We start from the raw sequence: 15295 nt of genomic DNA, 5'->3' as shown, positions 1-15295 counted from the left end.
GACTTGTGTGACTGAGATGATAAAGCATCTGTAAAAAAGCAGCAGCAGTTTGTGGGGTGGGGAAAAGGGCGGGTAATGAGTTCATTTTGGACATATTTTATATTCTAGGTACCTTACCTGTGTGGTGTCTTAGAAGAGATAATTTATATGTAGTTGGAAATACAAATCTGAGCTTAGCAGAGTTCTGAGTTGCAGATAGAAATGTGGGAACTCATCCCATTTTGGCAATAATATTAGCAGTCTGTGAAGTGATATTGTATATATTAGTTGACACTATAGGCATTGCCCAGGAAGAACATGTAGTGTGATGAGAGACCCAAGGATGAGACTCATTACTGAAGGTTCCTGCTCTCTAGGTTTGTATCTTGGCTCTGTCACTTTACAAGCTATGGGCCTTGGGAAATTAACTTCCTGGTGTCTGTTGTTCCTTTGTAAAGCAGGAATAGTAAGTGACTGGCTCATGGAGTTTTTGTATTAAATAGTATAATACATGCACCATACTTAAAACCCTGCCTGGCAGAGTTTTAGCACAAAATGATCGTTAGTGCTGTTATTAAGTGAAAGAGCCAGTGAAGAAAATCAAGGAGGGATCAGAAATATACAAGTGGGCTACCACAGATACTAAGTAAGAGAATAGGGTTTCTAGGAGTTAAGTAGTCACAGGGTCAAGTGCTAGAGAGGTGAAGTGAGATGTGGGATAAAAAAAAAAAAGACATGGAATTCTGAAAATAGGAAATAATTGGTAATATAGGAGAGAAATGTTTTGGATTAGTAGGTGGGAAAAAAAAACCAAAATCAGGAGAGGGAGAATGAGCAACAACAAAAGAATGTGTGTAGATTTAGTTTCTTGGGCAAGTTAGTGGTAAAGGAAATAATGTGGTGGCTTGTGGGAAAAGCTGATTTGGGAAAGGGTTGTTTTTATTGTTTTTGTTTTTAGGATAAGGAGTTTAGATCAGATTTGTAGGATAAAAGATGAGAGCAAGTAGAAGAGAAACTGAAGATGAGACAGAAAGGAGTCCTAGAGAGTCAGGTCCAAGAGCACAGGTTAGCTTTGAGAAGGAAAAGGAGACCTCTTACCTGAGACTGGTAACTCATAAGGTGAATCTTTTCAAATTAAAATAAAAAGGGAGGGGGTAGGGGAAGGAATTGAGGGAATTCAGGTTTGATAAACTTCATTTTCTTTGAAGTAGGAAATCAGGCCCTCTACCAAAATCCAGTAGCTTAATTGGAAGAGAGAGGTGAAGAATGTGGGAAAGATTTGGAAAGCTCACAGAATAAAACAGGGGGCTAAATGGGGACAAGAAAAAGGACTCCTGAGCTGAGTTCAACTCTACTTAGGAAATAAGGGACACTTTTAAAGCTTTAAAAATGAACAGTTTTCAACAGTTTCTCCTCCTGAGCCCTTCAGATTTATGATCCAAAGTTGACAGAGGCATGTTTCCTAGCACATGGAGAGAGGAGGTTGAAGATAAAAGGATGTTGCCATTTCTACCATGAAATGGATAATCACAAATTTGGGGGCGAAATGTCATGAATTTGACATCCAACAGTAGAGCAGGTGAAAAGCCAGAATTTTGGCAGCATTTTCTCTGTGCAAATCTTTTGTATGTTCTGTTCCAAACTAACAGTTGCAGTAGCCTTTTAATTGAAGCACTAAAACAAGATTTTTGGGAACAGTATGACTCAGATCACATTTATTTTTAGAGCTGGAATTCAGAAAATAATAATGATGATAATAATAGGTGGAATAGGGGATGGGGAAATTTAGTAAAATGGATTGGTGGAGAACACTGAATCCTGTGATTGGAAGTTTTGATTAGCTTTCTCAGGCTACTGGGAGGCATCATAGTATAGAAGTGAAATTGAAGTTGATGGAATCAAAACCATGTTTGAGGGAAGATGGTTCTGGCTACTGTATGAAAAAGACTAGTTTCTTATCTTTTATCTGTTTTTCAAGGTATCCCATCACGAGACCTGCTGAGAGGGCATGTGGCCCACACTGGTCCTAGCGGTTATCGCTAGGGTTCCTACTGAGCTTTCTGGGCCTATGTGAGGATTAAACAGGGATGTGAAATGTTGGAGAGGACCTTACTTATAGGAGAGAACCTACAACAAATTATGAGAAAGAGTAATGACAGAGCCAGATCACTTAAGTATAATTTCATTTTACCATCCCCTAGTTACAAAGTCATTTTAGTACTTCATCAGTACCTAATGAGGGTTTGTAAGTAACAAAGGTAGGGTTGGGACCCAGGGTTGGTCTAACTCCACCAAGCTGTACTTTACAAATGATAAAATGTTTTGTAAATTTTAAAATTTTAACTGTTTCCTAATATAGCAGTTATTGCTAAATACTGTTTCCTATGTACAGTAGAAAATGAGTATCCCTTGTTGTACTAATAAGCGATCCTGTGTTATACTTAATAGGCTAAGGACCCTTTGGCTAGGCTCTCTCCAAGTACCTAGAGGAAAACAATAAATATAGAGAGAATGGATCTGGAAGTGCTCTAGATCTGAAAGATCCAATGTGCATTGTAGATGATTAATTTTCTCAGTAGTCTGGTGATAGACTGGAGACCATGAGCCCACATTAAGCTAAGTTTCTGTCTCCACTCCAAGCACTCCATATATAGCTATGCATCATTCCTTAACAGTTGTCTCTCTGTCTTTGTTAATGCTATTCCTTCAATCAAGGGCTCTTCTATGCCTGGTGATAACTAACTTCAAGGCCCAGTTCAAATGTCATTCTGTAAGTGGATGAACTATTAAATAAGAGAGAAATAATGGCCCAGTAGGGCTTTGGGGGCTCTCACAGTGTTCATAAGTAGAGAATGAACAATAGCAATAAAGGTGGCGGGGGGAGGGGGTTTGATCAAAGACAAATGAAGAAAGCAAAAATACGGTAGTCCCTGAAGATGAGAGAAATATGACTATGTTTTCCAGTTGTTCTCTAGAAGTTACAAGTAAAGCAGCTTTAAAAAGCAAAAAGTAGGGCATCTGGGTGGCTTAGTCGGTTAGGCAGTTATCTTCAGCTCAATGATCTCATGGTTCGTGGTTCGAGCCCCGCGTCGGGCTCTGTGCTGACAGCTCAGAGCCTGGAGCCTGTTTCAGATTCTGTGTCTCCCTCTCTCTCTGTCCCTCCCCTGCTCGCACTCTGTCTCTGTCTCTTCAAAAATAAATGTTTAAAAAACTTAAAAAAAAAAAAAAAAGCAGAAAGTAACTAAGTAAGTAAATAAATAAATAGCAGAAAGCAAACCAGATTGGGAACCAAGAGGCTGACATTCTAGTTCTCATCTGAATCTTGGGATGACTTTTCCTGGCTTCAGGGAGTTGACTTGATTTTTAAAAATACCTTGTAACTCAAACCTTTCTCTGTGCTAGCAGCATAAAGCTATTACTTTGAAAACAAAGACAGAAAATGTAAGTGTTTAATGAAGAGTGATCACAACTTTGTTTTTTTTTTTTTAATGTGGACTTGTTCTCAAGTCTGTTAAGTCAAATTTAACCACTAATAAAAAAAAAAAAAGGCAGATCTATCAATAAACAAAATGTTCCTGTGTTAAGACTGAAATTTTTCAATGCAGCAAAAAATTTAGATTTGACATTTGTTGCCATGCTCAGCTAAGCCTAAATCATAGCTAGAGGCACAAGATTCAGAGTATAATAAGCTAGCTAAGTAAGTAAGCCCAGTGAATGGCAATTATTTAACAGAGAGTAAGGAGTGAGCAGCATCTGATTAACAAAGAATTGAAGTACTTTATTTTATCTGAAACTAGTTTATAAATTCTTTCCAGTGTATTCAGATCACAATCCAGTAAATTAGGATCAGTCACAGCATTGGCCATAAACATTCCTATAAACATACAAGGTAAATTTGACCTACTTTTTAATTCCCACAGGAGATGCTGAACATAAGCCATATATCTGTGGGGATGCAGATTCTGCCTCTACTGTTTTGGATGGAACTGAAGACTACCTCATTCTGGCCTGTGATGGCTTCTATGACACCGTGAACCCTGATGAGGCAGTGAAAGTTGTGTCTGACCACCTGAAGGAGAACAATGGAGACAGTAGCATGGTTGCCCACAAATTAGTTGCATCAGCTCGTGATGCTGGGTCAAGTGATAACATCACTGTTATTGTGGTATTCCTGAGGGACATGAACAAAGCTGTAAATGTTAGTGAGGAATCAGATTGGACAGAGAACTCTTTTCAAGGAGGGCAAGAAGATGGTGGGGATGATAAGGAGAATCATGGAGAGTGCAAACGCCCTTGGCCTCAGCACCAGTGCTCAGCACCAGCCGATCTAGGCTATGATGGGCGTGTGGATTCATTCACTGATAGAACTAGCCTGAGCCCAGGGTCCCAAATCAACGTGCTGGAAGACCCAGGCTACCTAGATCTCACACAAATAGAAGCAAACAAACCTCACAGTGCCCAGTTTTTGCCACCAATTGAGATGTTTGGTTCTGGTGCACCAAAGAAGGCAAATCTTACTAATGAGCTAATAATGGAGAAAAAATCAGTTCAATCATCACTGCCTGAACAAAGTGGTGCTGGAGAGTTTCCCTCTTTTAATTTGGGTTCAACAGGGCAGCAGATATACAGAATGGAGAGCTTATCTCCTGTCTGTCCTAGGTTGGAAAATGAACAGTTCAAATTCCTGGGAAAGAGAGTTTCCAGATTGTCTCATTTACGCTATCATTATTCAAAGAGATGGTATGGATTCAGGTTTAATACAAAGTTGTATTCATTTATGTCTGCTCAAGAGCCTTCCCACAAAATAGGCACTGGTCTGTCCTCACTTATTCGAAGTGGGAAGAGAAATAGGATGTTAAGAAGTTTTCTGCCATGGAGGCAAAATATTTGGAAAGGATACAGTGCCAACATGATGAGGAAGCTCAGAAAGAGTAATGATATTCCAGACCCAGGTCTTCCTTGGAGCTATAAAATATAATACTTTCTCTCTTTAAAGTAGGCTAGCTAGCTCTCCCCCAATAAAAACACCACTATCAGAGTAGAAACAAGGTAGACATTTCTGAAATATATGTGCTTCATTATGAAACCATGGATGGCTCAATTCTTAAATGTAAATAGATCTCTAGAAAACCCAAAAGTGTTTTCAATCTAAAAAAAAAAAAAAAGTATTGGCGGTTTCACTAGCAAAATTATACAACTGGTCCCTGTGATGTGTCTCCACACCTACATACAATCCCCACTTTACTACCCTTCACATCACTAGTGGAAGCTTGTGAGTTATTTTAGTCAGGATATCTAATGTTGAAATCTGAACGCAGGTGATATCTGGTTTGATGTGCCTAATATATCTATGGGAAACCTAATGCAGAATTAGATTTAACTGGGGGATGTTCCTTAAGACTGGGGTCTGTGAGGGAACCCCTCCCCTCTTTTTTTTTGGTTGGTAAAAGACTAAAAGCCATATGGGTTTTAATTGGTTACAGTGAAAGCAGAAAACTAGTATAAAAGTGTCATATTTTCAGACTTGTGAGGTGGTATACAGTAAAAAAGATATACTGATTTTTTTTTTCCTGTAACATAAAAGATTATGAAAATTTTCTGAATTAAAAAGTATTTCCTAGGGCTGTGTAGCTATTTGGGAGTTTCATAACCTGTTATGGTGCTTTTGGCAGAATTTTTATTATTTGTCATTTTAGACTGCTGTCAACTGGTTTTAACCTATGATGCTAATATGTTTTTCACTGTACCTTCATCTCAGGAATAAAACTGATTTAATGGAGATGATGTTAGGTACAAATATACTAGAATCAAGTTACCATTTAAAAAAGAAAAACAATATTTCTATTTTTTCTGCCTTTTTTTAAGTTCACAGACAGCAAAAGCATACACTACTACAAAAATAAAAACTGGTTTTGGTGAATGAAAAATACTGGTTTTAACTTCTCTAAAATTGTTTTCCCCAAGGGAATGAAATAATTGGTATGAAAGAGGTTGAAAGCACTGCCCAAAGTCAGCCCAGAGAGGCCAAGTGCAAAGGAGAAGGCAGAGAACGGAGACTGAGGTCTATCTAGTTACGAATGGAGAATGCTCCAGAGTCCTGCTACATGCAACTTCAGACTGCAGAGAGGACGTCTTTCTCATTTCAGTATAGTTACTTATATTTGATAATTTGTCTGTTTTGCCATTTCTGTAGTTTCAAGCTAGAAGCATATCTTTAAAGACAGCAAATAAACTAATAAGCAGATTCATTCTGTGAAGCTGCCTCTGATTCTCTTGAGAATCATGAATAATACCACATGACCTTTTACCTTCCCCTAGTCAACCGTGGACCAGCCATACCATGGACAGGAGCTGCCCACTCACATAGAACATTGGGAGGCACCAAATGTTCTTGCTGAAAAATGTCCACTGCCTGTGTTTTTTATAGAATAATACTGTTACTTTATGTTCCCCAGACCCATAATGGAGGACTCAGATTCCTAGATTTTAAAAACAAAGGACTGCAGCGTATTTTGGATGCCAGTATAGCTATATCAAATACATAAAAACTTCAGCAATGATCAGATTGTTAATCTATACATTTTAAGAATTTGTAAGATTTTCAGTATTTCTCTTGAAGTCATTTATTCTTTTCTCAAGTCTTCTGACACGTGGCTAAAAAGGAGGAAGTAAACATGGCTCCAACTATAGTACCAGAATTTTCACTAACCTGATGTTTACCCCCATATACGGACCTCACTCACATCTGTCACTTTCTGAAGCCTAGATCTTGTTAACCCATCAGGTGAAGAGTCAGTTTCAAATCAAATTATCTAAGGAAACAAGAAAACAGGCAGCAGAGTACTGGTACACATTATAGTCCAAAGCACTTACCTAAATTAAAAAAAAATTTTTAAGATTTTCTGTAGTTGTCCATTGCTACTGTGTTTGATCAGAATAAAGAAGGTGAAAGGAAAGAAGATACAAATGATAGATTTTTTTCAGTGGGGAAAAATGGTTGGATGAAACTCGGATGAATAGACCACACTTTTAAGGGTCTGAATTTTGTAGATCTGACTATATAAGCAGTTCCATTTTTCATACCAGTAGCCCTCTAGAAAATAAAGCAGAGTAGTTCTAGTGTGGTCAAGTTATAAACCAATATTGTGAAAAATAGCAACTCTTCATTTGTTCACAACATGCATATTTATAGAGTAGTTAGGTGACATTTGTAAGGTAAATCCTTTAAAATTCTACATTAAAGTAGTGGTTATTGGTATGATATATGCTGCTCTTGATTCTATAAACTAGGTAAAAAGCAGTGCTTTGTGAAATGCAGTGTTATATCTTAATGCCACTGGTGATAGAAAGTAGTTCCCTTCAGTTCAAATCCTGTGCCCTTATTTGCTGCTTGCTAATGTAAGCAATAAGTACCCCTCTAACTAATGGTATCTACACATTCTGTAACTTGTATTTAATGATGGTGTATCTGGTGATTGTAAAAATATTAGATATAAAAGTATATAATATATATTAACTGTTAATGCTGAGGTAATAGTCTGTGAATTATGTGTTTTGTACTTTTAACTGTGTAATTTAGTGGTGGTGAAAATTCTACACTCAGTCCTTCAGAGTGACAGTATCCCTTTTTCAATTTAACATGATATGCATCAATTTGTTTGCCTGCTAAAGTCTTGTTAGAATAGGAAATAGTAAAACAAATATAAACAAGAAAGTGTAGTACTTGTTAGGGAAACAGACTTCAGGTTACCAAATGAAGTCCTTACAAACTCCTTGTACATTCACTGTGAGTTTCAAAGGGAATCAGTCCCTAAATTTAGGGTTTCCTTTGTTCACTTTCTAGATGTGTACTTTTGAGGGATATCTGAGGTTTAGCAACATTACAGCACCAAACACTGGGGCTATTAATCCCACTTATATCCGTGCTAAAGGGGATGGTGGAAACACACATGTATATACCTTTACTTTACCTAGAAGTGCCATCCACTGTCCTTGAAGTAGTAAGATTAACGTTACTATTGCATTTAAGTAGGAGGATCCTTGAAAGTAACACCTTTTCCAAGGACAGTGTCAACAATGTCAATGTCAACACTGAGTCTGATTCTGACCACATTTATAGTGGTATAATGTCAACGTGGTGGTATAGTGTCACGCTGTATCTTCATGACAACCATACTCCATTGTTGGAACACTGTGCCAGTAAAAAGTGCAACATCCGATGGGCAGATGAAAATGATGCATAAAGAAGTTCAGTGTTTACAGATAAAACTGCTGTGGTTCAAGTACTTCTCCATCAAAGGCTTGCCAAGGCTTTGTGAGAAAGTGATTTGTAAATTATTACTTTAGTGTTTAAACATAATTTATTCACTCAATGACCATTCTCGCCTACGCAAGGCCACGAAGGGGGATACTATATAGTTTTGGTCACATCGTAATTTTGGACACTTTTTCTTTGAGTCTTAAATTAGCAAAAGAACATACTTTTTTCACCTTTTAAAACCATGTGATATATTAAAGGATAAATTACCCACTCTTCTGTTCTAACCTGTGAATAGCTTAAATGTTTTTCTTCAAAACAAGATACCACCAGTATTATCACATGACTATTTTCCAAATGGTACTGTGTTGAAAAGTAATTGTTACTTCATCTTAGCAGTATTTTTTATCTTCTATTTTGAAGACTATTTATTGTATTAATTAGAAAATAGGAAATAGGGAACTCCAGATTGACACAGCAGTTGTTCTGGAAAAGGAAATACTTTAATAAACTCTGATGTATTAGATAATCCACAGATACATCATTGTTAACTCTTACTCTAGGTGCTCTTTGATGAGAGACAGGCTTTGTTCCCTTGTTCATGACATTACTCTGCAAAGAATTCTCTATGGAGTGAAGCGAATGAAGTGAATCATTTCTTACCAAGTAAATTTAACAATTTACAAACCTGCTCTACAGCTCACTTTTGAGTTCAGTTGTAATCATGAGTGATCCTTCATATTTTATTAAAACTATTCATTCAGGTTAAGATATGTGGAAATATTGCCAATACCTTAATAAAACCCAACAATTTAAAACCACTAGTCATTTGTCTTTTTATTCAAAGGAAAGATAAGTTATTTATTGCTAAGGTTAATCATAGCAACGAAGAACCTCAAACCAAGCACATACTCCTAACCTAGATTAATTCAGACTCTGCTATACAAGTCTAATAAGCAGGAGGAAAGGCCTGCTGTGTTTAGGTGTAAAAACAATTCTCCAAACTATCTACTGCCCTACATATGATATGTCACTTTCAACAAACTATACAGAACCATATGAAAAAAAAAATGTATTCTGAAGAGTGAAGCAATCATCAGAACCAGCCACCCTTAACAGCCAAAGCAGTCTTGAGAAAGAACAAAGCTGGAAGTATCACAATCCCAGATTTCAAGCTATACTACAAAGGTGTAGTAACCAAAAACAGTACCGTACTGATACTGGCATAAAAATAGACCTAGTGATCAGTGGAAGAGAACAGAGCAAGCCCAGAAACCCAGTTGATGTGTGACAAAGGAGGTGTAAAACTATACATGAGGGAAACATCAGTCTCTTCAGTAAATGGTGGTAAGAAAACTGGACCACAGTCACTCTTACATGGTACACAAAAATAAATTCAAAATGGATTAAATACCTAAATGTGACACCTGAAACCAAAAACAAAACCACACCAAAAACCTAGAAGAAAACATAGGCAATAATAATGTCTTTAACATGAGCCTTAGCAACATTTTTCTAGATCTGTCTCCTCAGGCAAGGTGAACAAAAGCAAAAGTGAACTACGGGGACTTCACTAAAATAAAAAGCACTTGCACATTGAAGGAAACTATCAACAAAATGAAACGGTAACCTGAATGGGAGAAGATATTCACAAATGACATATCTGATAAAGGGATAATATTCAAAATATATAATGAACGTATACAACTAAACATCAAGAAAACATTCTGAATAAAAAATTGGCAGAGTACCCAAACACATTACAAAGATGACATACAGATGGCAAAGACACATGAGAAGATACTCCGTTATCACTCATCATCAGGGAAATGCAAATCAAAACCACAATGAGATATATGACATCAGAACAGCTAGTATCAAACAGACAAGAAATAACAAATATTGGCAAGTATGTGGAGAAAAAGGATCCCTCATGCACGCTTGGTGGGATGTAAAGTGGTATAGCCACTGTGGAAAACAAAATGGAAATTCCCCCCAAAATGAAACATTGGGTGCCTGGTGGCTCCATCAATCAGTTAAGTGTCTGACTTGATTTTGGCTCGGGTCATGATTTCACGGTGGGTTTGAGCCCTGCACTGGGCTCTGTGTCGTGTGGAGCCTGCATGGGATTCTCTGTCTCCCTCTCTGTCTCACGCTTCCCTGCTCGTGTGCGCACACTTGCACGCTCTCTCAAAAATAAACTTTAAGAAAAAACTAAAAATTGAATTACTGGGGTGCCTGGCTGGCTCAGTTGGGAGAAGTGTGTGACTCTTGATCTTGGGGTCATGAGTTCAAGCCCCACAGTGGGTGTAGAGATTACTTAAAAAAAATAAAATATGTAAAATAGAATTACCATGTGATCCAGTAATTCCACTATTGGGTATTTACCCAAAAGAAATGAAAACACTAATTCAAGAAGATACATACACTCCTGTTTGCTGCAGCAGTATTTACAATAGCCAAGATAGGGAAGCAACCCAAGTGTCTGTCCATTGACAGATGATTGGATAAAAAAGATGTGACACACACACACACACAGGAATACTACACAGATATAAAAAGGGTTGCAGTCTTGCCATCTGCAATAACATGGATGTACAACGGATATCATGTTAAATGAAGTAAGCCAGAGAACAAATACCATATGATTTCATTTATATGTGCAATCTAAAAATCAGAAAGCAGAAACAGACCCATAAATACAGAGAACTGACGGCTGCCAGAGAAGAGGGTAGTATGGCCATCGGTGAAGGGGAGTAGGAGATCTAGGTTTCCAGTTATGGAATAAATAGGTCACAGGGATAAAAGGTACAGTGTAAGGAATGCAATTGGTGGTATTGTAATAGTGTTGTATGGGGACAGATGATAGCTCTGTCACTTGTGAACATACAGCATAATGTATGGAGATGTTGAATTAGTATGTTGTACACTGTGTATCGACTATATATCAATTTAAAAAATACACAACTCTGAAACAAAAACAAAAAAGAAGCACTGACTTCTGCGGGCAGGTTAAGCATCCAACTCTTGATTTTGACTCAGATCATGATCTCACGGGTTTGTAGGATCAAGCCCTGCATCAGGCTCTGCAGTGGCAGCATGGAGCTTGCTTGGGATTTTCTCTCTCCCTCTCTCTCTCTGCACCTCCCTACCCTTGCACTTTCTCAAAATAAACAAACATTAAAAAATAAAAAAGGAAAGGAAAGAAGAAGCAGACTGATAGGACAAAGATTTTGGGACAGAGAATTCAAAATAATTAAGGCTAGGGGTGACTGGGTGGCTCAGTCAGCTAAGCATTGGCTCAGGTCATGATCTCACAGCTCATGAATTCAAGCCCCGTGTTGGGCTCTGTGCTGATAGCTCGGAGCCTGGAGCCTGCTTCGGATTCTGTGTCTGCCTCTCTCTGCCCCTCTCCCACTTGTGTGTTATGGAAATGGTGGACAACATATGCAAGATCTTATAGGTGGTTTTAGCAAAGAGAAACTATAAATAAAAATGCTAGAAATGAAAAGTACTGTAATAGAGATGATGAATGCTTTTGACTGGCTCATCAGTGGATTGAACAGTGCTGAGGAGAGATCAGTAAACTTAAAGATAAATCAACGTAAATTACCCTAACTGAAACACATACACACACATACACACACACACACACACACACACACACACACACACACACAGTGAAGGAAAAATGAAAACAAAATAATCCCAGAAGAGAACATATAAGAGCTGTGGGACAGTATCAGTCTAACATATGCATATAATTGGAATCCTAAGAGGAGAAGAGAAAGATAGGGCAGAAGAAATATCTGAATAATAGCAAGAAAACTTCCAAAAATTTAAATCACAGACATCAAACCGTAGATCCAGGAAGCTCACAGAATACATAGCAGGATAAATACTCGAAACACACACCTAGGAAAAACAAATCTCTTCCAGATGCCTTCACTGGTAAATTCTACCAAACATTTAAGGAATAAATAACACCAATTCTATAATTCTCTTCCAGAAAAGATTAATTTTTTAAGGTCAGCATTACTCTGATACCAAATAGGATGAAGACAGAAAAACTATACATACCAATATCCTTCTTGCATATAGATGAAAAAATCCTCAGCAAAATATTAGCAAAACCAGTATCACCTATTAGAATGGCTAAAATTAAAAAGTGCTGACAGTACCAAGTGTCTGTAAGATCCAACTAGAACTCTCACATGTTGCTGTTAGTAATGTAAAATGGCAGTGCCACTTCTGGAAAAGTAGGTATCCAAGGATACATACTCTTTGGAATGTCCTGAATGACCCTCAGGTTTGACAATTGCTAGAACAACTCATAGAACTTAGAGAAATACTTATAGTTTTATTATACAAAAGATCAAAACCAGGCAAAAGAAAAGACGCATACAGTCAGGTCTAGGAGAGTCCCAATGGGAAGCTTCCTTGTGACCAGAGCATTTAAAAAAATCTTTTTTTAAATGTTTTTATTTATTTTTGAGACAGAGAGAGACAGAGCATGAGCAGGGGAGGGGCAGAGAGAGAGGGAGGGAGACACAGAATCCCAAGCAGGCTCCAGGCTCTGAGCTGTCAGCACAGAGCCCGACGCAAGGCTTAGACTCATGAACTGTGAGATCATGACCTGAGCTGAAGTCGGACGCTCAACCGACTGAGCCACCCAGGCGCCCCACCAGAGCATTTTATCTTCCCGAAACAACTATGGATGACAATACAGAGTACTGCCTATTGGGGAAGCTCATCTGAGCTTCAGTATGCAGAGATTTTATTGGGATTTCATAAAGTAAGCATGACAGACTCACTGGCAATGAGCCTGAACTATTCAGGCTGATATCAAGTGACTATGAACCCCAATCCTCCAATCACATGATCAGTCTTTCTAACATGCCAGCCCCCATCCTGAATTATCTCATTAGCATAAGCTATCAGGACCCACCATAAATAACAAAGACAATTCTATCATTCAGGACATTCCATGGAGTATGCACCCCAGGAACCAGGGACAAAGACCAGCCAGATCTTTATCACACACCCAGCAATCCCATTCCAAGGCATATATTACTCTAGAGGATGAAAACTCATGTTCACACAAAAATCTACACACAAATGTTTATAAGATTCATAATCACCCTAAACTGGAAATAACCCAAATGTCCTTCAATGGGTAAACAGTGGTACGCCCATACAGTGAACTACTACTCAGCAATAAAGGAAGTGCTGATTCATACAACATGGATGAAACCCAATGCATTTTGCTAAGTGAAAGGCTATGACACTCTGGTAAAGGGAAAATTAAAAGGACAGAGAACAGATCATGGTTGCCAGGAATTGTGGGGGCAGTGGGAAGGATTTACTTAACACAAGGGAACTCTGAGGGTAACTGAACTGTTTTATGCAGTTATTATGGTGGCAGATACACAACTCTGTATTTGTCAAAACCCACAGAACTGCACTGTACCACAAAGACTAAATTTTAATGTATGTAAATTTAGAAATCAACCAGGATACGTGGGGAGGACAAAATGCAGACTATAACAGATGAATCTTACTTTATCACAAATGAATCATTTAATCACACTGAAGAGGATGGTGCAGAAAAGAATGAATGTAACTCTGAATCTTAGGACCTAAATAACTTTGGGAAAGTGACAGGATACTGAAGGCTAAAAACAAAAAACTGTAAATCAGCACTGCCCTGTAGTTGGTAAACTTGTTCCTCACAAAGGCATAGGTAGGTCAACAGTTCTGAAACTACTTGGTTTATATATTACAGTTAAACAAGTAAGTATATATAGTGTAGCTGGGCCGCCTGCGTGGCTCAGTCGGTTGAATGTCCAATTCTTGATTTCAGAGCTCAGGTCGAGATCTTGTGATTGGTGGGATCAAGCCCCACATGGGGCTCTGTGCTGACAGTGCAGAGTCTGCTTGGGATACTCTCTCTGCCCCTCTCCTGCTCACACACACACCCTCTCTCAAAACCAATAAATACACATTTAAAAAATAAATATACTATAGCCAATGAGAGGCTGTTAGAGAAAGCTATAATAAAAGGGAAGGCTATAATGAGCATTATGGAGTTGGGACTGGTGTTGTAGGCATCAATTACAGACTCATGATTTATCTTCTTAAAACAGATTTGTATATACATACATATACAAAGACATAGAGATGTTTGCATGACCAAGTATACAGGTGGTTTCCTATTCTCTCCATTGATAAGGACTAGAAGCAGTGACACTCCAGAAACAACACACACACCTTAACACTCCAATCTTACTTTTTAAATACCACTGTCCATAAAAAGAGGCAGAGGAAAGACAAGATGAGCCTGGAGCATCTTGTGGGGGGAGAAGAGGGAAAGGAGGAGGAAGGAACATACCAAAAGGATACAAAAGCTAACCTGAAAGAGCTTCCAATAGCCAAAACTAGAACTGAACTTTAAAATAATGACATACTGGATCATAAAGAATAAAATAATATCCATGAGTGCACACTGATATAAATAAGTGGTCGAATAAAAAGCTAAATGGGAAAGAAGGGACTTTTCCTTACAAAATTCTAATAATAAATGTATAAGGAACAGGGAAATAGAAAACAATTAGAACACTGCAGTCATAATTGTTGTAGGCAAGATCCACCAGTAGGTGCTAAAGGTAGTAAGAGTTTAAGCAGAAAGAGTATTTGCCTCAAATATTTAGTAATTACAAAGGGAAAAACTGTAAATAAAGTGTGAATCCTGGCAGACACCAACTTGACCACCTAATCAAGATTAGCGTCATCAATAATAAATACCTGCACTATATATAGCCCCTGATACACTGCAATGAGAAGGGCATATCACATCTGTGGTAGTTTTCCCAATAATGCTTAATCTCAGTTAAATATGAGAAAACATCAAACAAACCCAAATAAGGGAACATTCTATAAAATAATTGGTCCTCTTCGAAAATATCAAGGTCATGAAAAACTGGAAAGACTTGAGAACTGTCACTGACCAGAGGATACTAAAGAAACATGACAACTAAATGCAATGTGGGATGCTGGACT

General features: G+C 38.0%; 2 protein-coding genes across 2 annotated transcripts in view; one reads left to right on the top strand and one right to left on the bottom strand.

Moving 5' to 3' along the window:
• Nucleotides 1-9057, top strand: part of PPM1E (protein phosphatase, Mg2+/Mn2+ dependent 1E) — a 192231-nt gene extending 183174 nt beyond the window's left edge. The window contains exon 7 of the mRNA XM_040496989.1: nt 3900-9057. Within this exon, the coding sequence (XP_040352923.1) occupies nt 3900-4957 (1058 nt within the window). The 3' untranslated portion in view covers nt 4958-9057. The remainder of the gene's footprint in view (nt 1-3899) is intronic.
• Nucleotides 6560-15295, bottom strand: part of TRIM37 (tripartite motif containing 37) — a 147802-nt gene continuing 139066 nt past the window's right edge. The window contains exon 25 of the mRNA XM_040496984.1: nt 6560-6791. Coding sequence (XP_040352918.1) covers nt 6788-6791 — 4 coding nt within the window. The 3' untranslated portion in view covers nt 6560-6787. The remainder of the gene's footprint in view (nt 6792-15295) is intronic.

The sequence above is a fragment of the Herpailurus yagouaroundi genome, unplaced genomic scaffold, assembly GCF_014898765.1.
Source record: "Herpailurus yagouaroundi ecotype Mexico unplaced genomic scaffold, PumYag 189, whole genome shotgun sequence".
NCBI classification, from domain to species: domain Eukaryota; kingdom Metazoa; phylum Chordata; class Mammalia; order Carnivora; family Felidae; genus Herpailurus; species Herpailurus yagouaroundi.
This window is presented reverse-complemented; position numbering and strand designations above follow the sequence as displayed.